This window comes from Spea bombifrons, chromosome 13 (assembly GCF_027358695.1).
Source record: "Spea bombifrons isolate aSpeBom1 chromosome 13, aSpeBom1.2.pri, whole genome shotgun sequence".
Classification (NCBI taxonomy): Eukaryota; Metazoa; Chordata; class Amphibia; order Anura; family Pelobatidae; genus Spea; species Spea bombifrons.
Window position 1 is genome coordinate 20682499 of NC_071099.1, and position 23573 is coordinate 20706071.

The 23573-nt window shown below is 46.4% G+C and overlaps 1 protein-coding gene across 1 annotated transcript in view; it reads right to left on the reverse strand.

Moving 5' to 3' along the window:
- CACNG4 (calcium voltage-gated channel auxiliary subunit gamma 4) overlaps positions 1–12763 on the reverse strand; it is a 35019-nt gene extending 22256 nt beyond the window's left edge. The window contains exon 1 of the mRNA XM_053453543.1: positions 12541–12763. Coding sequence (XP_053309518.1) covers positions 12541–12763 — 223 coding nt within the window. The remainder of the gene's footprint in view (positions 1–12540) is intronic.
- Positions 12764–23573: the final 10810 nt, after the last annotated feature.

A 23573-nucleotide genomic window follows, 5' to 3' on the forward strand; every position in this document is an offset into this window, starting at 1 on the left:
GTGTATTACAGAATATATGATAGAGAGGTGTAACGCGTGTATTACAGAATATATGATAGAGAGGTGTAACCGCGTGTATTACAGAATATATGATAGAGAGGTGTAACGCGTGTATTACAGAATATATGATAGAGAGGTGTAAACGCGTGTATTACAGAATATATGATAGAGAGGTGTAACGCGTGTATTACAGAATATATGATAGAGAGGTGTAACGCGTGTATTACAGAATATATGATAGAGAGGCGTAACGCGTGTATTACAGAATATATGATAGAGAGGTGTAACGCGTTGTATTACAGAATATATGATAGAGAGGTGTAACGCGTGTATTACAGAATATATGATAGAGAGGCGTAACGCGTGTATTACAGAATATATGATAGAGAGGTGTAACGCGTGTATTACAGAATATATGATAGAGAGGTGTAACGCGTGTATACAGAATATATGATAGAGAGGTGTAACGCGTGTATTACAGAATATATGATTAGAGAGGTGTAACGCGTGTATTACAGAATATATGATAGAGAGGTGTAACGCGTGTATTACAGATTATATGATAGAGAGTGTAACGCGTGTATTACAGAATTATATGATAGAGAGGTGTAACGCGTGTATTACAGAATATATGATAGAGAGGTGTAACGCGTGTATTACAGAATATATGATAGAGAGGTGTAACGCGTGTATTACAGAATATATGATAGAGAGGTGTAACGCGTGTATTACAGAATATATGATAGAGAGGTGTAACGCGTGTATTACAGAATATATGATAGAGAGGTGTAACGCGTGTATTACAGAATATATGATAGAGAGGTGTAACGCGTGTATTACAGAATATATGATAGAGAGGTGTAACGCGTGTATTACAGAATATATGATAGAGAGGTGTAACGCGTGTATTACAGAATATATGATAGAGAGGTGTAACGCGTGTATTACAGAATATATGATAGAGAGGTGTAACGCGTGTATTACAGAATATATGATAGAGAGGTGTAACGCGTGTATTACAGAATATATGATAGAGAGGTGTAACGCGTGTATTACAGAATATATGATAGAGAGGTGTAACGCGTGTATTACAGAATATATGATAGAGAGGTGTAACGCGTGTATTACAGAATATATGATAGAGAGGTGTAACGCGTGTATTACAGAATATATGATAGAGAGGTGTAACGCGTGTATTACAGAATATATGATAGAGAGGTGTAACGCGTGTATTACAGAATATATGATAGAGAGGCGTAACGCGTGTATTACAGAATATATGATAGAGAGGTGTAACGCGTGTATTACAGAATATATGATAGAGAGGTGTAACGCGTGTATTACAGAATATATGATAGAGTGTAACGCGTGTATTACAGAATATATGATAGAGAGGTGTAACGCGTGTATTACAGAATATATGATAGAGAGGTGTAACGCGTGTATTACAGAATATATGATAGAGAGGTGTAACGCGTGTATTACAGAATATATGATAGAGAGTGTAACGCGTGTATTACAGAATATATGATAGAGAGGTGTAACGCGTGTATTACAGAATATATGATAGAGAGGCGTAACGCGTGTATTACAGAATATATGATAGAGAGGTGTAACGCGCGTATTACAGAATATATGATAGAGAGGTGTAACGCGTGTATTACAGAATATATGATAGAGAGGGTAACGCGTGTATTACAGAATATATGATAGAGAGGCTGTAACGCGTGTATTACAGAATATATGATAGAGAGGTGTAACGCGTGTATTACAGAATATATGATAGAGAGGTGTAACGCGTGTATTACAGAATATATGATAGAGAGGTGTAACGCGTGTATTACAGAATATATGATAGAGAGGTGTAACGCGTGTATTACAGAATATATGATAGAGAGGTGTAACGCGTGTATTACAGAATATATGATAGAGAGGCGTAACGCGTGTATTACAGAATATATGATAGAGAGGCGTAACGTGTGTATTACAGAATATATGATAGAGAGGTGTAACGCGCGTATTACAGAATATATGATAGAGAGGTGATAACGCGTGTATTACAGAATATATGATAGAGAGGTGTAACGCGTGTATTACAGAATATATGATAGAGAGGTGTAACGCGTGTATTACAGAATATATGATAGAGAGGTGTAACGCGTGTATTACAGAATATATGATAGAGAGGTGTAACGCGGTATTACAGAATATATGATAGAGAGGTGTAACGCGTGTATTACAGAATATATGATAGAGAGGTGTAACGTGTGTATTACAAGAATATATGATAGAGGTGTAACGCGTGTATTACAGAATATATGATAGGTGTAACGCGTGTATTACAGAATATATGATAGAGAGGTGTAACGCGTGTATTACAGAATATATGATAGAGAGGTGTAACGCGTGTATTACAGAATATATGATAGAGAGGCGTAACGCGTGTATTACAGAATATATGATAGAGAGGTGTAACGCGTGTATTACAGAATATATGATAGAGAGGTGTAACGCGGTATTACAGAATATACGATAGAGAGGTGTAACGCGTGTATTACAGAATATATGATAGAGAGGCGTAACGAGTGTATTACAGAATATATGATAGAGAGGTGTAACGCGTGTATTACAGAATATATGATAGAGAGGTGTAACGCGCTGTATTACAGAATATATGATAGAGAGGTGTAACGCGTGTATTACAGAATATATGATAGAGAGGTGTAACGCGTGTATTACAGAATATATGATAGAGAGGTGTAACGCGCGTATTACAGAATATATGATAGAGAGGTGTAACGCGTGTATTACAGAATATATGATAGAGAGGTGTAACGCGTGTATTACAGAATATATGATAGAGAGGCGTAACGCGTGTATTACAGAATATATGATAGAGGCGTAACGCGTGTATTACAGAATATATGATAGAGGTGTAACGCGCGTATTACAGAATATATGATAGAGAGGTGTAACGCGTGTATTACAGAATATATGATAGAGAGGTGTAACGGTGTATTACAGAATATATGATAGAGAGGTGTAACGCGTGTATTACAGAATATATGATAGAGAGGTGTAACGCGAGTATTACAGAATATATGATAGAGAGGTGTAACGCGTGTATTACAGAATATATGATAGAGAGGTGTAACGCGTGTATTACAGAATATATGATAGAGAGGTGTAACGAGTGTATTACAGAATATATGATAGAGAGGTGTAACGCGTGTATTACAGAATATATGATAGAGAGGTGTAACGCGTGTATTACAGAATATATGATAGAGAGGTGTAACGCGTGTATTACAGAATATATGATAGAGAGGTGTAACGCGTGTATTACAGAATATATGATAGAGAGGTGTAACGCGTGTATTACAGAATATATGATAGAGAGGTGTAACGCGTGTATTACAGAATATATGATAGAGAGTGTAACGCGTGTATTACAGAATATATGATAGAGAGGCGTAACGCGTGTATTACAGAATATATGATAGAGAGGTGTAACGCGTGTATTACAGAATATATGATAGAGAGGTGTAACGCGTGTATTACAGAATATATGATAGAGAGGTGTAACGCGTGTATTACAGAATATATGATAGAGAGGTGTAACGCGTGTATTACAGAATATATGATAGAGAGGTGTAACGCGTGTATTACAGAATATATGATAGAGGTGTAACGCGTGTATTACAGAATATATGATAGAGAGGCGTAACGCGCGTATTACAGAATATATGATAGAGAGGCGTAACGCGTGTATTACAGAATATATGATAGAGAGGCGTAACGCGTGTATTACAGAATATATGATAGAGAGGTGTAACGCGTGTATTACAGAATATATGATAGAGAGGTGTAACGCGTGTATTACAGAATATATGATAGAGAGGTGTAACGCGTGTATTACAGAATATATGATAGAGAGGTGTAACGCGTGTATTACAGAATATATGATAGAGAGGTGTAACGCGGTATTACAGAATATATGATAGAGAGGTGTAACGCGTGTATTACAGAATATATGATAGAGAGGTGTAACGCGTGTATTACAGAATATATGATAGAGAGGGTAACGCGTGTATTACAGAATATATGATAGAGAGGTGTAACGCGTGTATTACAGAATATATGATAGAGAGGTGTAACGCGTGTATTACAGAATATATGATAGAGAGGTGTAACGCGTGTATTACAGAATATATGATAGAGAGGTGTAACGCGTGTATTACAGAATATATGATAGAGAGGTGTAACGCGCGTATTACAGAATATATGATAGAGAGGTGTAACGCGCGTATTACAGAATATTATAGAGGTGTAACGCGGTGTATTACAGAATATATGATAGAGAGGTGTAACGCGCGTATTACAGAATATATGATAGAGAGGGACCGCGTATACGATAGAGAGGTGTAACGCGTGTATTACAGAATATATGATAGAGAGGTGTAACGCGTGTATTACAGAATATATGATAGAGAGGTGTAACGCGTGTATTACAGAATATATGATAGAGAGGTGTAACGCGTGTATTACAGAATATATGATAGAGAGGTGTAACGCGTGTATTACAGAATATATGATAGAGAGGTGTAACGCGTGTATTACAGAATATATGATAGAGAGGTGTAACGCGTGTATTACAGAATATATGATAGAGAGGTGTAACACGTGTATTACAGAATATATGATAGAGAGGTGTAACGCGTGTATTACAGAATATATGATAGAGAGGTGTAACGCGTGTATTACAGAATATATGATAGAGAGGTGTAACGCGCGTATTACAGAATATATGATAGAGAGGTGTAACGCGTGTATTACAGAATATATGATAGAGAGGTGTAACGCGTGTATTACAGAATATATGATAGAGAGGTGTAACGCGCGTATTACAGAATATATGATAGAGTGTAACGCGTGTATTACAGAATATATGATAGAGAGGTGTAACGTGTGTATTACAGAATATATGATAGAGAGGTGTAACGCGTGTATTACAGAATATATGATAGAGAGGTGTAACGCGTGTATTACAGAATATATGATAGAGAGGTGTAACGCGCGTATTACAGAATATATGATAGAGAGGCTGTAACGCGTGTATTACAGAATATATGATAGAGAGGTGTAACGCGTGTATTACAGAATATATGATAGAGAGGTGTAACGCGTGTATTACAGAATATATGATAGAGAGGTGTAACGCGCGTATTACAGAATATATGATAGAGAGGTGTAACGCGTGTATTACAGAATATATGATAGAGAGGTGTAACGCGTGTATTACAGAATATATGATAGAGAGGTGTAACGCGCGTATTACAGAATATATGATAGAGGTATAACGCGTGTATTACAGAATATATGATAGAGAGGTGTAACGCGTGTATTACAGATATATGATAGAGAGGTGTAACGCGTGTATTACAGAATATATGATAGGAGGTGTAACGCGTGTATTACAGAATATATGATAGAGGTGTAACGCGCGTATTACTGAATATATGATAGAGAGGTGTAACGCGTGTATTACAGAATATATGATAGAGAGGTGTAACGTGTGTATTACAGAATATATGATAGAGAGGTGTAACGCGTGTATTACAGAATATATGATAGAGAGGTGTAACGCGTGTATTACAGAATATATGATAGAGAGGTGTAACGCGCGTATTACAGAATATATGATAGAGAGGTGTAACGCGTGTATTACAGAATATATGATAGAGAGGTGTAACGCGTGTATTACAGAATATATGATAGAGAGGTGTAACGCGTGTATTACAGAATATATGATAGAGAGGTGTAACGCGTGTATTACAGAATATATGATAGAGAGGTGTAACGCGTGTATTACAGAATATATGATAGAGAGGTGTAACGCGTGTATTACAGAATATATGATAGAGAGGCGTAACGCGTGTATTTACAGAATATATGATAGAGAGGTGTAACGCGTGTATTACAGAATATATGATAGAGAGGTGTAACGCGTGTATTACAGAATATATGATAGAGAGGTGTAACGCGTGTATTACAGAATATATGATAGAGAGGCGTAACGCGTGTATTTACAGAATATATGATAGAGAGGTGTAACGCGTGTATTACAGAATATATGATAGAGAGGTGTAACGCGTGTATTACAGAATATATGATAGAGAGGTGTAACGCGCGTATTACAGAATATATGATAGAGAGGTGTAACGCGTGTATTACAGAATATACGATAGAGAGGCGTAACGCGCGTATTACAGAATATACGATAGAGAGGTGTAACGCGTGTATTACAGAATATATGATAGAGAGGCGTAACGCGTGTATTACAGAATATATGATAGAGAGGTGTAACGCGTGTATTACAGAATATATGATAGAGAGGTGTAACGCGTGTATTACAGAATATATGATAGAGAGGTGTAACGCGTGTATTACAGAATATATGATAGAGAGGTGTAACGCGCTGTATTACAGAATATATGATAGAGAGGCGTAACGCGTGTATTACAGAATATATGATAGAGAGGTGTAACGCGTGTATTACAGAATATATGATAGAGAGGTGTAACGCGCGTATTACAGAATATATGATAGAGAGGTGTAACGCGTGTATTAACAGAATATATGATAGAGAGGTGTAACGCGTGTATTACAGAATATATGATAGAGAGGCGTAACGCGTGTATTACAGAATATATGATAGAGAGGTGTAACGCGTGTATTACAGAATATATGATAGAGAGGTGTAACGCGCGTATTACAGAATATATGATAGAGGTATAACGCGCGTATTACAGAATATATGATAGAGAGGTGTAACGCGTGTATTACAGAATATATGATAGAGAGGGTGTAACGCGTGTATTACAGAAATATGATAGAGAGGTGTAACGCGTGTATTACAGAATATATGATAGAGAGGTGTAACGCGTGTATTACAGAATATATGATAGAGAGGCGTAACGCGTGTATTACAGAATATATGATAGAGAGGTGTAACGCGTGTATTACAGAATATATGATAGAGAGGTGTAACGCGCGTATTACAGAATATATGATAGAGAGGTGTAACGCGTGTATTACAGAATATATGATAGAGAGGTGTAACGCGTGTATTACAGAATATATGATAGAGAGGCGTAACGCGTGTATTACAGAATATATGATAGAGAGGTGTAACGCGTGTATTACAGAATATATGATAGAGAGGTGTAACGCGTGTATTACAGAATATATGATAGAGAGGTGTAACGCGTGTATTACAGAATATATGATAGAGAGGTGTAACGCGTGTATTACAGAATATATGATAGAGAGGTGTAACGCGTGTATTACAGAATATATGATAGAGAGGTGTAACGCGTGTATTACAGAATATATGATAGAGAGGTGTAACGCGTGTATTACAGAATATATGATAGAGGTATAACGCGTGTATTACAGAATATATGATAGAGAGGTGTAACGCGTGTATTACAGAATATATGATAGAGAGGCGTAACGCGTGTATTACAGAATATATGATAGAGAGGCGTAATATAGAATATATTGATATAATCCATAATACATGTAATATATCAATATAATGCGTGTAATATAGAATATATAGATATCATCCGTGTATTACAAAATAAATATATATAGATATCATGCGTGTATTACAGAATATATCATATATATATATATATATATATAATTTGTGTGTTACAGAATATATAGAGATATCATGCGTGTGTTACAGTATATATTATATATATATATAATTTGTGTGTTACAGAATATATAGAGATATCATGCGTGTGTTACAGTATATATTATATATATATATATATAATTTGTGTTACAGGATATATATAGATATCATGCGTGTGTTACAGTATATATTATATATATATATATATAATTTGTGTGTTACAGAATATATAGAGATATCATGCGTGTGTTACAGTATATATTATATATATATATATATAATTTGTGTTACAGGATATATATAGATATCATGCGTGTGTTACAGTATATATTATATATATATATATATAATTTGTGTGTTACAGAATATATAGAGATATCATGCGTGTGTTACAGTATATATTATATATATATATATATAATTTGTGTGTTACAGAATATATAGAGATATCATGCGTGTGTTACAGTATGTATTATATATATATATATATTTTGTGTGTTACAGAATATATAGAGATATGTGTGTATTAGAGTATATATGTGTGTGTGTTTGTGTGGCAGATTTTGTGGCTCGTGGCTGGAGACGTTAAATTCACTTTGTATCACGTTTATGAAAAGGCCTCGTTGATATAAAGCGATCTTTATTCCTGTCGGCCCCCCGTGGCTCGCGCTCAGAGATGTCACACAGCATTTTGGTGACACAAGATGTGAAGCTTGTGATGTTTCCAGAGCCGGCGAGAAATCTCCGGCATAAAAGTCGTGCAGACGGGGACTCTGCATGCGCATAACCCGTCGTTCCGAGGAGAACGCGTCTGGCTTGTGAAGCCGCCGAACCTTTCTTCTCCTTGTAGTTTCACTTCAATATATAATCTTCGACTCGCGTCGGGCTGTTTCCATTGAGTGCATGAAGCCCCCACCCTGCCTCGAAATCATGATCGACTTATCGTATATAGCTCCCCTGTGCCCAGAGGCTGAACTCTGTGGGGGGAGGGGGGCTCTTGTAACCTGTAGAGGCTGAGGATAATGGGATTGGTAGTCAAAAAACAAACCTAGAGCTGTGTTTGTCGCTCTCGTGTAGAATGCACAGACTCTCTCTATTCCTGCACTTTTTACTTGTACTGAAAATTAACAGCCGATCCCGTGAGTGATGTCATCTCATCCCTAAGGGTGAATCCTCATCGCAGGCAAAATGCCAATTGAGTCAGTAATGACCTCATAGTCACAAAACCCTGACAAGGAAGGGAGATTAATGAAGTGATTGTGATGTCATTGGTTTTCTGTAATACATTAATTAAATTAATGCAGAAAAGCTCTGGTGACTGGTAGCCGTGTCCCAATTCTAGGGTGATGCTTAGGACCCCTAGACGTCATTAGGGCCCATAACGCATGATAGAGGGGAGTGTCCATGGTAACGGTAGGCTCCATGGTTTGGATAAATGTTACACATGGCTCGCCTTAAACCTGAGGGTTTAAGGGGCCGTGTCTTTTGATGACATCTTCCTTGGCTAGTTAGTCGAGGAAGATGTCATCAAAAGACACGGCCCCTTAAACCCTCAGGTGCTCGGATCGGCAGCCAGCCTATGACATTCTCATAATGCCCGAGGGCTCTGCTGCCGCATCGTCACTGTACTGCCTCCTTTCTGTGTTCCTCAGATTTCCATGCAGTTCCTGCTGTAGGTATTTCTGAAGGCAGACAGGGACCACTGAAAATCCCAAACCTCTAGGAGATCACAGACCTAAATATCATCTTCCGTCCTGGTTGGGGCCCATTGGTGCATTTGTTGTGCTGGGGTAAGGCTATAGTAATAGTCCAGGATGTCTAAAGGCCTTCCTATACTGTAATTGAGTACAAAGTGATGATAAATGTAGTTTTTTTTGAGGCTCCAGGCAGAGCTCACTCATCTTGGTCCCACCCTCGAGGAACTTGTAGTATAAGAAGCTCCTCCCTGTGCCCAGTCGCCTGCCCCTCCACATCCACAATACATCCACTTGTTTATGGTGGCGCTAATTTCTGTCTGGTATCTCGCATCGCTGGGTGTGCTGATATTAATCATAAAAACCTCTATTTAAATCCATCTATGCCTTTCAAAGAAGACACTTTTCGGCTTTTTTTCTAGTTGCCTCGGTAGAGAATCTCTTAAGTAACTAAAAAATCTTTCACAATCAGTTAATGCAAAATCTGAATCTGCTCTTTTGCTGAAAACACCCGTCGGTTAGAAGAAGCGGATTAGACAACGCAGGAAAGCGATGGCAGATGAGCCGTAAAGAAGACATTTCTGAGAAGCCCCCCTGGTGCTGCTCTCCCAACTTCGAGATAAAGTGACAAGACTCCTCCAGAAAAGCCAGGGTGACCCGAGCTGGGCCAGCTGAACCCAACTGTGTCCCTTTAAACTCTATTTACATGTGTGTGCTCTTCACACACAGTCATGCCTCTCTCCACCCTGTTCACTCCCCACTCCCTATGCACTGAAAAGGGAGCTGGTATCGGAAGATTTCTGGACAACTCAACAGTCTTTATTTCTTAGTTTCTTGCCCAAATATTTCATGGGGTCGTCGATCCTATGACGGGGCAAGCGATTTCCAACTGACATATATTTTTCCTTTATAAAAGCAAATCATTAAAACGCACTTTTTCATTTCTAAATCTTTGCAGTTTATTTTAAATATTTTTGTGCCGTGGATCTGTAAATATGCGCCGAGTGTCCCATCGTTGCGCGTCACCAGATTAAACCCCAATCGATATTCCGCCGCTCCCGACAGAGGCCTGAAGCCAAGTTTTATTTTGGATAAGGATCTGAGCGGCGCGATCGCCGTACCTCTCCTCGTTAATTCGGCTTTGTGTATCTGTTGATTCAATTAGCTTGTAACTGCGGCTCTGAGACTGGCGTCATGGCAACGTGTAAGCAGACGGAGTCCGCTAAACGCTTCGCCGTCACCTGGGATTTTCTTCACAATTTTTCTGCCCGCGTTATATAACTAATCGCAGCGCACGGGGTCAGACTGCAGAGCGGCTACGGTGGGAAGAGGGATCGGAGCGACGTTTTCATATTACCTTATAACGGGCGCCGGGTATCGTTCTACAACGTGCTCTGTGACTGCGTTACTCAACGTTTCGCCTGCTACGTCAAGGGCTTTGTTCATCCGACCAGCGCACCTCATTGCTGGGGTCCTCTAACGGACCCCCCCTCACACTATATCCCCTCGCTGTATTAACAGCTACCACGTCTGCCGGGAAGCTGCTCCTCTTATCTTCCACCCTCTCTAAATTCAGGACAGCCATATGTCTGTCCTGTGCATGGTTTTTATCCCCTGACTTTAGACTTCTCCTACCCGAGCAGGAAAATTGGGGCACAGTGTCCCCTCGCTGGCAGTGGTATGACCGTGGCCCGTTCTGTGTCCATTCCGATCAAACCGTAATAGTTGCCTGTGTGGTCCCTGGCTAGCCATAGGCTTTTGCTGCCGGGTACAGTCTGTTAATACAGACAGGAGGTTTGTACTGATAGCGTGAGCTGACACTCTTAAGAAACTGTCTCTAAGCTCCTGAGAATCGTCTTTGTATCTTTCAATATCTGCGGGTAATCTGCCTCGGGACTCGGAGGAAGGGCTGAAGCGCAGCTTTACGCTATACTGACGCCTGCGGCAGGTAAAATATTGCTGTGTTTCAGGGGGAAGCTGTTTTCAGATGCACTCATAACTTCCTGCTGCATTTTACAACCACTTCCTGCTCAGGAAAACCATCCGCAGATCAGAGAGTAAAACGGAGGGAGAGGGATCTCTGTAGCAAGAATTATTCTCGGGAGGGGGGCCAAAATAATACAACCCCACATCTAATGTTAGCGTAATCACCCCCAGACGCTTACTACATGTATATAGAAACATAATCCTATATATGAGTCCCCCCAAAAAGAGCCGAGTAAACCAGCTGCGCAGACATACCCCTCTGCCAGGCAAAACCAACCAGGCGGGGGGCAAGTTATGGAATCCTTGTCTGCTTGGGGAGGGAAGGGTCCGTGTGATCTATGGAAATGATACCAGAAACCGCTTACTGATAATGGATTTCAAGCTTCCATCCATTGGTGTTCTCTATTACTACATACATGCAAATAAACCTGCATACAAGTTAATGCCCCAGGGGCAATCAGAGATGGGAATAATGTGTCCCTATACATATAACACGCGTGTCTCACACACCCCTGCATTCACTATAATCTGTATAACACATTCTGGCCGCTCAGATGCACATACATGTGCTGTAAACATGCATGTGACCACCCAACCTCACAAAACTGATTCAGATCATTAGAACCTGCAGGTAACTGTCTGAGGGAGTTACTGGGGGGGGGGCTTGGAACATGCGACCCCCCCTCCCGGGTACCGAGGGGGGCGGGGGGCTTGGAGCATGCGACCCCCTGTGTACCGCGGTACTCGGTTCCTCTGTACAAAGGGACCTCCTGAGCTGGATTCAGCACCACGCACCCTGGAGAGCGACCCAGCACTAGTCTGTGATACCCTGCCTGTGATACCGCCCTCTACCCCGCCTGTGATACCGCCCTCTACCCTGCTTGTGATACCCCCCTCTACCCTGCTTGTGATACCCCAATATCGTGCCTTTAATACCCCCCCTCCGCAGCCTGTAACACAGGACAATACTCCCTTTGTTTACCCTTCGCTGCCTCCCCTCTCTGTTGCGGGGGCATAATTGGTCTTTATCTGACCCCTTATAGTATTGGGGTGCTCAGTGATATCAGCAGGGTCGCCCACTAAATGCCCCCACTAGATACCCCGAGATGTCTATGAACCTGCCGGGACAGATGCTGGGGCAGCTCGTGTTACCTTCCAGGCAGCAGATCCTCCACAGTCCCGAGTGGGTGAGGTCGCCCTTGCTCTTTGTGGTCTGGCTCTGGCTCTCGTCCTGGGTGATGTTGGTCCCGTTGCAGACGTGAGCCCGGGAGTAGAGCCAGTAGTCCGTACCGATCGCGATGGTCATGAGGCTGAAGGCGGCGAACGCGCCCACGGTGGTGAGCAGCATCTGTACCCCACGCTGACACCAGCCCATGAACCTGCGTGGGGCAGGAGCCGGGGCCCCCGGGAGCTCAGGCACAGGATCTGCCCCTCTCCGGGCAGCACTTTGACAAGTGGCAGCGAGAAGCAGCGGCTGGGGGCTTGAGGAGCACTCACACCACGCCCCTGCCCCTCTCAGCCAACCACAGCGGCTATGCTAATAAGCATGTGGGGGTCTGGCTGGCTGCTGGAGACCCCCAGGGAGGGCAAGACACAAGAAAACAAGACATCCCCGAGCAGGAGAGTGGAGGGGGCAGGGGCTGATCCGGGGGGGGGGGGCGTTACCGGAGGGGTGTGCCGGGTCTTACTGTGAAAGTAACTTGCATCTTCCGTCTATCACTATCTATCACTATCTATCACTATCTATCTATCTATCTATCTATCTATCTATCTCTCTTTCTCTCTCTTATTGTCTTTCTTTCCACTTTACATCTGTCTCCCTCTCTCTATCTCTCTCCATCTCTTCCTCTATCTTTATCTCTCCTTTCTCTTTTTTTCTCTCACTCCTCCCCCTTTTTCTCTCTCTCTCTATCACTTTTTCTCACTTTCTTTTTTCTCTTTTTTTACTCCCTCTCATTCTCTCCATCTACAATAATCTCTCCTTCCATCCATTCTGCCCCCCCACTCTTGTTACAGTTCTGTCACTCTCAACATCTCTCCCTTTCTCTCTCTCTCTCTCTCTCTCTCTCTCTCTCTCTCCTTTCTATCTACACCCCCCATCTTAACTCTTTCACTGCTGGACTGCATCAGGTACCGTGGTGCTCAGTCCATGGCAGATTTGTGTGACTCTGTATATGTCAGTATATAATCAATAGCTGCAAATCTTGCATATGACATCATCACATGACATCGTATGTGGGTGAATGTATCCTCTGTTGTATTAGTCCTGTTGATACTGGTTAGGTGACAGGGGCCATTTAACTGCCCCCCCCCCCTCAGGTTAGAGTAGGGACTAGGTGGAGTTCCTTATGACTGTTGGTGGAGTGAGGAAGGGCTTTGGGTTTGATGGGACTCCGTGGATCAGTCGCTGCGCAGGTGGTTTTATCGTGTTGTGTCCACAGACTGTGCCTATAATACAGAGTCCCGTGCAGACCTGTCAAGGTGTATAATGTACAGAGTCCTGGGCCCTGGTGGCTTTTTTACAGCAGTCGTAAAATGTGGCCGTGCCATGAGTTATATTAATGGGATAAATCTTTAACCAAACTGAACCCAAATAACAGGTTACGGTACGGCAGGTGAAAAACCAATAACCTGGGAAACTTAAAACTCCGGATTCCATTAAAAGTCAAATCCAAGCTGCTTCCGCGTCTCGCTCGGTGTACCGGCTGGGGAGGAAGAGGGTTTTTCTTCCCTGTGACTGTTGAGCTAGTGACATTTTAAAACTGTAGGGTATTTCTCTTCTCTTATCAATTAAGAAACAATATTGCAGACGCAGATGCCAAGAACTTTTACCTTAGGGAGCGGGAAGACAGAGAGACGGACCCCCCGGAGGACATCTAAACAATCTTCTCTGTGCAGAGCTTCATCTTTGGCTTTTATCAGAATAAGACGTTTGAATGACAAGAAGACGAGCCTGAAACGTCTGGAAGCTCCTGGGATTCATCTTCATTTTCCCTGCTTGTGCCAGAAGCTTTCAGAGAACGTCTGGTGGCCTCTCCTGAGGAAGAATCTAGAGATCTAGTTTGAGGAGCGCCTTGTGCCCATGGTTGGGTGGGGAGGTCCCCGAAATATTTCAGGACTGATCCTCAAATACAACCGTCCAAATACAATACAACCGTCCATCTACGTGTCGGGAGATCCTGAAAACCTGTCCTGTAAGAAGGTCCACATCAAGGAACCACCATATGGAAGCTAAATGTCTATAAAGAGAAGAGACCCCAGTGAATTACCCCACAATCTGGGGTCATCTGGGGGGTGTTTAGGCTTTTGGCTTGAAATGTGTTTTAATGATCCCAAAATACCAAAAATATTTATTGCATGTAATTGTTTGGGAGCCAAAACCCTGGCAAAGAACGGGTTAAACCGCTCAGGCTTCACGTGGACTGCGCAGCTGGATCCCTGCATTGTTTTCATGTAGTCCGAGAGGCCGTCATCTGAGCCTTAAACTGTCAAGTCTTCTTAAGCTCTCCCGGCTTCCGCGAGCTTCCCGCTCCGAGCCGCTGCCGATGTGACAACGCCGCAAAATGAAGGATACCCTGAAGCTACAGAGAATCCGTAAGCCACGAAGGCCACATTTCTGTCATAGCTGATTATTGCAGGTCCTGCTCACTTTGAGTAATAATTTTAATCTAGAAACGAATCCTTTGGTTATTCTGCCCCTGGACATCTGGCCTTTTGACATTTAGAGATCTTGGGGATCTATAAAGTGGGATCACCAGCTCTCTGCGTCCTCCTGGGATCTGCTCTTTAGACCTGATCACAATACTCTACGGGAGATCTCCCAGGGATCTATAAAGTGGGATCACCATCTCTCTGGGTCCTCCTGGGATCTGCTCTTTAGACCTGAACACAATACTCTACGGGAGATCTCCCAGGGATCTATAAAGTGGGATCACCAGCTCTCTGTGTCCTCCTGGGATCTGCTCTTTAGACCTGATCACAATACTCTAGGGGAGATCCCCCCCATTCTTGGTATTCTGGTAACAGGTCAGCGATAGGGGCCGCCGTCTCCCAGCTGCTTGAAGTGGTCAAGGATGGCGGCATTGAGAATAATCAGCGCCTGATAATAACAATGTATCCGTTCTCTGCGATCCCGTCAGGTTTGTGTTACTTTGTTACAGTGTTAGCTGGCCAGCGGCGGGGGCGTTCTGGGTTTGGGTTATGACTAATGAGCCTCATGCCGTGTGTTTAATGCCAGTGAAGTCACGGAGTAAGAGCTGCCTAATCCTATATCCGCTCAGCCGAGGCCCGAATGGGAGGCCGGTATCTACGCTCGTAGTAAGCGAGGCCGCCTTCTCGTAGTATACTGGAGGCTGGAGTAGTAAGCGAGGCCGGCTTCTCGTAGTATACTGGAGGCTGGCGTAGTAAGCGAGGCCGGCTTCTCGTAGTATAACGGAGGCTGGCGTAGTAAGCGAGGCCGGCTTCTCGTAGTATATCGGAGGCTGGCGTAGTAAGCGAGGCCGGCTTCTCGTAGTATATCGGAGGCTGGCGTAGTAAGCGAGGCCGGCTTCTTGTAGTATATCGGAGGCTGGCGTAGTAAGCGAGGCCGGCTTCTCGTAGTATATCGGAGGCTGGCGTAGTAAGCGAGGCCGGCTTCTCGTGGTATACTGGAGGCTGGCGTAGTAAGCGAGGCCGGCTTCTCGTAGTATACTGGAGGCTGGCGTAGTAAGCGAGGCCGGCTTCTCGTAGTATATCGGAGGCTGGCGTAGTAAGCGAGGCCGGCTTCTCGTAGTATATCGGAGGCTGGCGTAGTAAGCGAGGCCGGCTTCTCGTAGTATATCGGAGGCTGGCGTAGTAAGCGAGGTCGGCTTCTTCTAGTATATCGGAGGCTGGCGTAGTAAGCGAGGCCGGCTTCTCGTAGTATATCGGAGGCTGGCGTAGTAAGCGAGGCCGGCTTCTCGTAGTATATCGGAGGCTGGCGTAGTAAGCGAGGCCGGCTTCTCGTAGTATACCGGAGGCTGGAGTAGTAAGCGAGGCCGGCTTCTCGTAGTATATCGGAGGCTGGAGTAGTAAGCGAGGCCGGCTTCTCGTGGTATACTGGAGGCTGGCGTAGTAAGCGAGGCCGGCTTCTCGTAGTATATCGGAGGCTGGCGTAGTAAGCGAGGCCGGCTTCTCGTAGTATATCGGAGGCTGGCGTAGTAAGCGAGGCCGGCTTCTCGTAGTATATCGGAGGCTGGCGTAGTAAGCGATGCCGGCTTCTCGTAGTATATCGGAGGCTGGCGTAGTAAGCGAGGCCGGCTTCTCGTAGTATATCGGAGGCTGGCGTAGTAAGCGAGGCCGGCTTCTCGTAGTATATCGGAGGCTGGCGTAGTAAGCGAGGCCGGCTTCTCGTAGTATACTGGAGGCTGGCGTAGTAAGCGAGGCCGGCTTCTCGTAGTATATCGGAGGCTGGGGTAGTAAGCGAGGCCGGCTTCTCGTAGTATATCGGAGGCTGGCGTAGTAAGCGAGGCTGGCTTCTTGTAGTATATCGGAGGCTGGCGTAGTAAGCGAGGCCGGCTTCTTGTAGTATATCGGAGGCTGGCGTAGTAAGCGAGGCCGGCTTCTGGTAGTATATCGGAGGCTGGCGTAGTAAGCGAGGCCGGCTTCTCGTAGTATATCGGAGGCTGGCGTAGTAAGCGAGGCCGGCTTCTCGTAGTATATCGGAGGCTGGCGTAGTAAGCGAGGCCGGCTTCTCGTAGTATATCGGAGGCTGGCGTAGTAAGCGAGGCCGGCTTCTCGTAGTATATCGGAGGCTGGCGTAGTAAGCGAGGCCGGCTTCTCGTAGTATATCGGAGGCTGGCGTAGTAAGCGATGCCGGCTTCTCGTAGTATATCGGAGGCTGGCGTAGTAAGCGAGGCCGGCTTCTCGTAGTATATCGGAGGCTGGCGTAGTAAGCGATGCCAGCTTCTCGTAGTATATCGGAGGCTGGCGTAGTAAGCGAGGCCGGCTTCTCGTAGTATATCGGAGGCTGGCGTAGTAAGCGAGGCCGGCTTCTCGTAGTATATCGGAGGCTGGCGTAGTAAGCGAGGCCGGCTTCTCGTAGTATATCGGAGGCTGGCGTAGTAAGCGAGGCCGGCTTCTCGTAGTATATCGGAGGCTGGCGTAGTAAGCGAGGCCGGCTTCTCGTAGTATATCGGAGGCTGGCGTAGTAAGCGAGGCCGGCTTCTCGTAGTATATCGGAGGTTGGCGTAGTAAGCGAGGCCGGCTTCTCGTAGTATATCGGAGGCTGGCGTAGTAAGCGAGGCCGGCTTCTCGTAGTATATCGGAGGCTGGCGTAGTAAGCGAGGCCGGCTTCTCGTAGTATACTGGAGGCCGCCATCCTGACTGGATCCTTGGTTCCATTCTCTTGCTGTAGGGACTTTGCACACATGACAGTCCCACGTCACAGGCGTGTAGCTATGAGTGTTCAGTCCTTTGCGATCCTCACTTGTAGAGTGGAACACGCCACTGAAACCCTGAAGCGTTAATTGGCCGGTGGGCTGTATGTAGAGGCGAGAGGGGGGATTACTTGACAGGACTCCTAACTCTGGGGCAGGGCTGTCCTCATATGGCCCTCAAATGCCCTTACGTGACCCCGTGTGGTAGCTTGCCGTTTCCCTTGTGAATTCAGTGTGAGCCTCGTAGCCGTACATAAAATCATTTAGTCCTGTAGCGATCTCCGCAGGGTCGTGTGCCGTTTCACTAAATATATTCTTCTCTCTCTGCAGGTGGAGGACCCCCGGTGTGTCCCGGGGGGCAGCCCGGTGTCCGGGGGGGGGGACATCCCGGTCTGAGGGACGCACGCTCTCTGAATCAAGGTAAGGAGTCACTATGTATGACACCGTGTTCTGGGATCTGTGTTTCATGCCACGTTTATTCCACTTCCTCGCCTGAATGTGAAGCGCGTAGAACAGGGTTTTTTGTTAAAATAACACATTTTGTGGAAATTATAATAAAGTAAAGCTTTCATGCGCGCGTTATCTAAAAACTGACTTAACCCTCGGGCTACCAGGGGTATGGCCATGCCCTGACTGCAGACACCCCACGGCATACAGTGGGTTAATGAGCAGGATTTGTGTTTCTGTGGATCTCTTAATCTGGAAATGTTAACGTCTGATGTGTGTAAACGAGGTCGCCAACAAGTGTTATAGGGTCTGCGATGCACCTGAGACCCCCAAAATATTAACCCTTTATTAGCCCCCCACACAGCTCTAATAACGATCATTATGGAAACCGTGACCTGTCAGAAGGTAAAGATATTCTGAATGGCGCCGGTAATGTGTATTTGCCCCATCGTCTGTGTTAAAGGCTGGACCTCCTTCCCCTGGTCAGACGTGAATTACACCTGGAAGCCGCTACCTTTCTCTGTCAGCTAAATGTCAGAAAGCTTTCCTGCGAAGGTAGTACAGGCACAGTGCAGCCTACCAGAGGAGGTGGGGATGCGTGTAGAACTGTTAGTGATTGGAGGCCAGTTGTCTCAGGTTATAGACCCTTCCTTCTCGGCTTTGGGAAGGCTGATGGGTTTTATTTACACAGTTCTAAAGAGGGACTGGCTGAAGTAAACAGGGGCACTTGGGAGGAATGCAAGCACTGTGGCCCCGGGCTCTCTGCATTATTTCCCGGCTCTCGTGCTGAATGCGCTCTGCTTTCTGCCCCCCGGCGGCTCAGCTGCTCCTCACACGCAGGCTGAGAATTCCTCGCCTGACACTAGAGGATTGTGAGGCTGCGAGAACATCTGTGCCTCCCGAGGAGGCGGCCGGGCGCGCGGCACAAACACATCACTGCCCCACAGAGCTTACAATCTCACGCACGGCCCACAGAGCTTACCATCTCACGCACGGCCCACAGAGCTTACCATCTCACGCACGGCCCACAGAGCTTACCATCTCACGCACGGCCCACAGAGCTTACCATCTCACGCACGACCCACAGAGCTTACCATCTCACGCACGGCCCACAGAGCTTACAATCTCACGCACGGCCCACAGAGTTTACAATCTCACGCACGGCCCACAGAGCTTACAATCTCACGCACAGCCCACAGAGCTTACCATCTCACGCACGGCCCACAGAGCTTACCATCTCACGCACGGCCCACAGAGCTTACCATCTCACGCACGGCCCACAGAGCTTACCATCTCACGCACGGCCCACAGAGCTTACCATCTCACGCACGGCCCACAGAGCTTACCATCTCACATACGGCCCACAGAGCTTACCATCTCACGCACGGCCCACAGAGCTTACAATCTCACGCACGGCCCACAGAGTTTACAATCTCACGCACGGCCCACAGAGTTTACCATCTCACGCACGGCCCACAGAGCTTACAATCTCACGCACGGCCCACAGAGTTTACAATCTCACGCACGGCCCACAGAGCTTACAATCTCACGCACGGCCCACAGAGCTTACCATCTCACGCACGGCCCACAGAGCTTACAATCTCACGCACGGCCCACAGAGCTTACAATCTCACGCACGGCCCACAGAGTTTACAATCTCACGCACGGCCCACAGAACTTACCATCTCACGCACGGCCCACAGAGCTTACCATCTCACGCACGGCCCACAGAGCTTACCATCTCACGCACGGCCCACAGAGCTTACAATCTCACGCACGGCCCACAGAGCTTACAATCTCACGCACGGCCCACAGAACTTACCATCTCACGCACGACCCACAGAGCTTACCATCTCACGCACGGCCCACAGAGCTTACAATCTCACGCACAGCCCACAGAGCTTACCATCTCACGCACAGCCCACAGAGCTTACCATCTCACGCACGGCCCACAGAGTTTACCATCTCACGCACGGCCCACAGAGCTTACAATCTCACGCACAGCCCACAGAGTTTACAATCTCACGCACAGCCCACAGAGCTTACCATCTCACGCACAGCCCACAGAGCTTACCATCTCACGCACGGCCCACAGAGCTTACCATCTCACGCACGGCCCACAGAGCTTACAATCTCACGCACAGCCCACAGAGCTTACCATCTCACGCACAGCCCACAGAGCTTACAATCTCACGCACGCCCCACAGAGCTTACCATCTCACACACGGCCCACAGAGTTTACAATCTCACGCACGGCCCACAGAGCTTACCATCTCACGCACGGCCCACAGAGTTTACCATCTCACACACGGCCCACAGAGTTTACAATCTCACGCACAGCCCACAGAGCTTACCATCTCACGCACAGCCCACAGAGCTTACCATCTCACGCACGGCCCACAGAGTTTACCATCTCACGCACGGCCCACAGAGTTTACAATCTCACGCACGGCCCACAGAGCTTACAATCTCACGCACGGCCCACAGAGCTTACCATCTCACGCACGGCCCACAGAACTTACCATCTCACGCACGGCCCACAGAGCTTACAATCTCACATACGGCCCACAGAGCTTACCATCTCACGCACGGCCCACAGAGCTTACCATCTCACATACGGCCCACAGAGCTTACCATCTCACGCACGGCCCACAGAGCTTACAATCTCACGCACGGCCCACAGAGCTTACCATCTCACGCACGGCCCACAGAGCTTACAATCTCACATATGCCCAGATGTCCTGCCTCATACTATTTGCGATCCCTGTCCCAATATTCTCGTTGTGAGGCAGCAAGGAAATTGGGGAGGAAAAAAGCGTTACACGTCACATTTATGTTTTATTTTTTGTAATATTCCTGATGTCACCGCACGGAGCCGCTAAGGCGATCGGGTCACTCACCCCCCCCCCCATTTGTAATAAATTGCACCTCGGTGTGTAATATCTACTTTATTATATACAATGCATCAAAGCCTGTCTCGAGTTGCTATAGTAACAGCCCTCTGCAGTGATATTGGGAGGCAGGAGCGGATGCTTGTTGCTTTCTCACAATGTGTTCATGAGTCTTCCGGAATCCGTTTTTCCTCCCCGTCTGGTTATTCTGCCCTCAGCTTCCCGTCTCACGCACTTTAATCTGGTTCGTCTGTGGTAATGCGACTATAGAGCGATACCGAGTATCCACGACCTCGGCTGTCAGCAGAGGAAGAGCTCCTTAAAACTTCTTTCAATAACAATAATGTTACGTGTGGGATTATTCCGCCTCGTGGAAGCTGAGACCGGGGGCAGCCTGTGGCAGAGCCAGCGTTATCAGTTTTCCCCTCCCCTTACAAAATCGGCTTCAACCAGTGACTTAACAAATGGGGAGAGATAAGTAAGTGAGGAGGAATAATCCTGCTGCTCCTGTGGTACATGCGTGTTGGAGGGGGTTTCTAATACATATATGTTGCAGATTTTGACCTGCGGCCTGCATGCTATTTTCCTCTTCCCCGCTCTGTCGCCCCCTGCTTTCCTCTTCCCCGCTCTGTCGCCCCCTGCTTTCCTCTTCCCCGCTCTGTCGCCCGCTGCTTTCCTCTTCCCCGCTCTGTCGCCCCCTGCTTTCCTCTTCCCCGCTCTGTCGCCCCCTGCTTTCCTCTTCCCCGCTCTGTCGCCCGCTGCTTTCCTCTTCCCGGCTCTATCGCCCCCTGCTTTCCTCTTCCCCGCTCTGTCGCCCGCTGCTTTCCTCTTCCCCGCTCTATCGCCCCCTGCTTTCCTCTTCCCCGCTCTATCGCCCGCTGCTTTCCTCTTCCCCGCTCTATCGCCCCCTGCTTTCCTCTTCCCCGCTCTATCGCCCGCTGCTTTCCTCTTCTCCGCTCTATCGCCCGCTGCTTTCCTCTTCCCGGCTCTATCGCCCCCTGCTTTCCTCTTCCCCGCTCTATCGCCCGCTGCTTTCCTCTTCTCCGCTCTGTCGCCCGCTGCTTTCCTCTTCCACCTCTATCGCGCGCTGTTTTCGGCGGTCTCGTCACGTGGCTGTCTCGGGGTAGATGGTAAACATCTCTGACAGTAGTGACCTTTAAATTCCTGCCGCTGCCTCCGACCTCTCCGGCGATCTCTCTAATTAGCGCGTTTTGGAGGCTGCCGTGGTCCGTGGCGAGGTCTTCGTCCTGCAGATCTGCCGCTTCTATGTCGTTTTGTTTATGGTGATAACATGGGGGCTTCCAGGGGCCACATTGTGAGCGGGGAGCTGTGGGCCCAGGTGCAATCCGCATTCCAGGCCAAACCCGGCCATCCATCAACGATACGAGCGGCCGGCAAAATACAGCTCCTATTGTTCAGCTCCGTCGGTGTCGGCTGAGAGGAGGATCGTTGAGATACTGCTTTGGTGTCATATTAAATACAGGGTCGCTCCAACGGTTACTCCATGAATTTTGGAGTGCTAGCGATAGACGTGGTGGGCAAAGATAGTCGTGAAAGGGCAGGAAGGCCCAGTCTAACTAGTACACCATCTGTCCAGTATAACCAGTAGCGATGGCCGTCGTCTTCTGTGGATGCAGTCCAGGGGTTCATTAGTGGGAATGTGCCGTTAGTCTGCCGGGTGAGAGGTATCCGCGTTATCTCTGGCTCCCCACTTTGCCTCTCCTGGTGGCCCCGGCAGACGGTTTCGTGGAGACTCAACACCAATCAAAGTCCCGGCTTTATTAACGGCTATAAATCACACTTACCGGGAACCCGCGGACACCAGGGAACTGGAGAAGCCTTCAGTATCTATCATGGTGATGGGACGCTGAAGCCACGGGCGTCTCCTCCAAGAGCCGCCGTCAGGAAGAAGCCCCCGGAGGTACCGGTTACTAATAATGGTTCCTATTACTGCTTTTAATTCAGAGTAATAGTCGTGATAAAGAATCTTTTAATCCGGGGATCTTTTTGTATGCGTTACAAACTGTCTCTGGAACCTTCCGTTCTCCATCATCTCTTCGGCTTCGCATGTCTTTGCCATGGCGGCTCCTGGCAGGAGGTCTCCGTTTAGGATGGATTTAGTTCCATAGAGGGACTGCCATTCCTGAATTGGGACATTTGGAGGAATAATCTAGAACACGAGATGGACGTTTCAAAGACATAATTATTGCCCTGGCGGAGCCACTTTCTGCTACCATAAGCCTGTTTTTTATGTTGCTGATCACCGGGGGAGACGGCATCTTGTCAGTTTTGGTAAAAATCACCATAAAGGAAGAAGCCTCGGCTGCACCCCCAGCCGGTCCCACTCCCTGCCGGGCTACACCACCAGCCGGTCCCACTACCTACCGGGCCACACCACCAGCCCGTCCCACTACCTACCGGCCAGCCGGTCCCACTCCCTGCCGGGCCACAC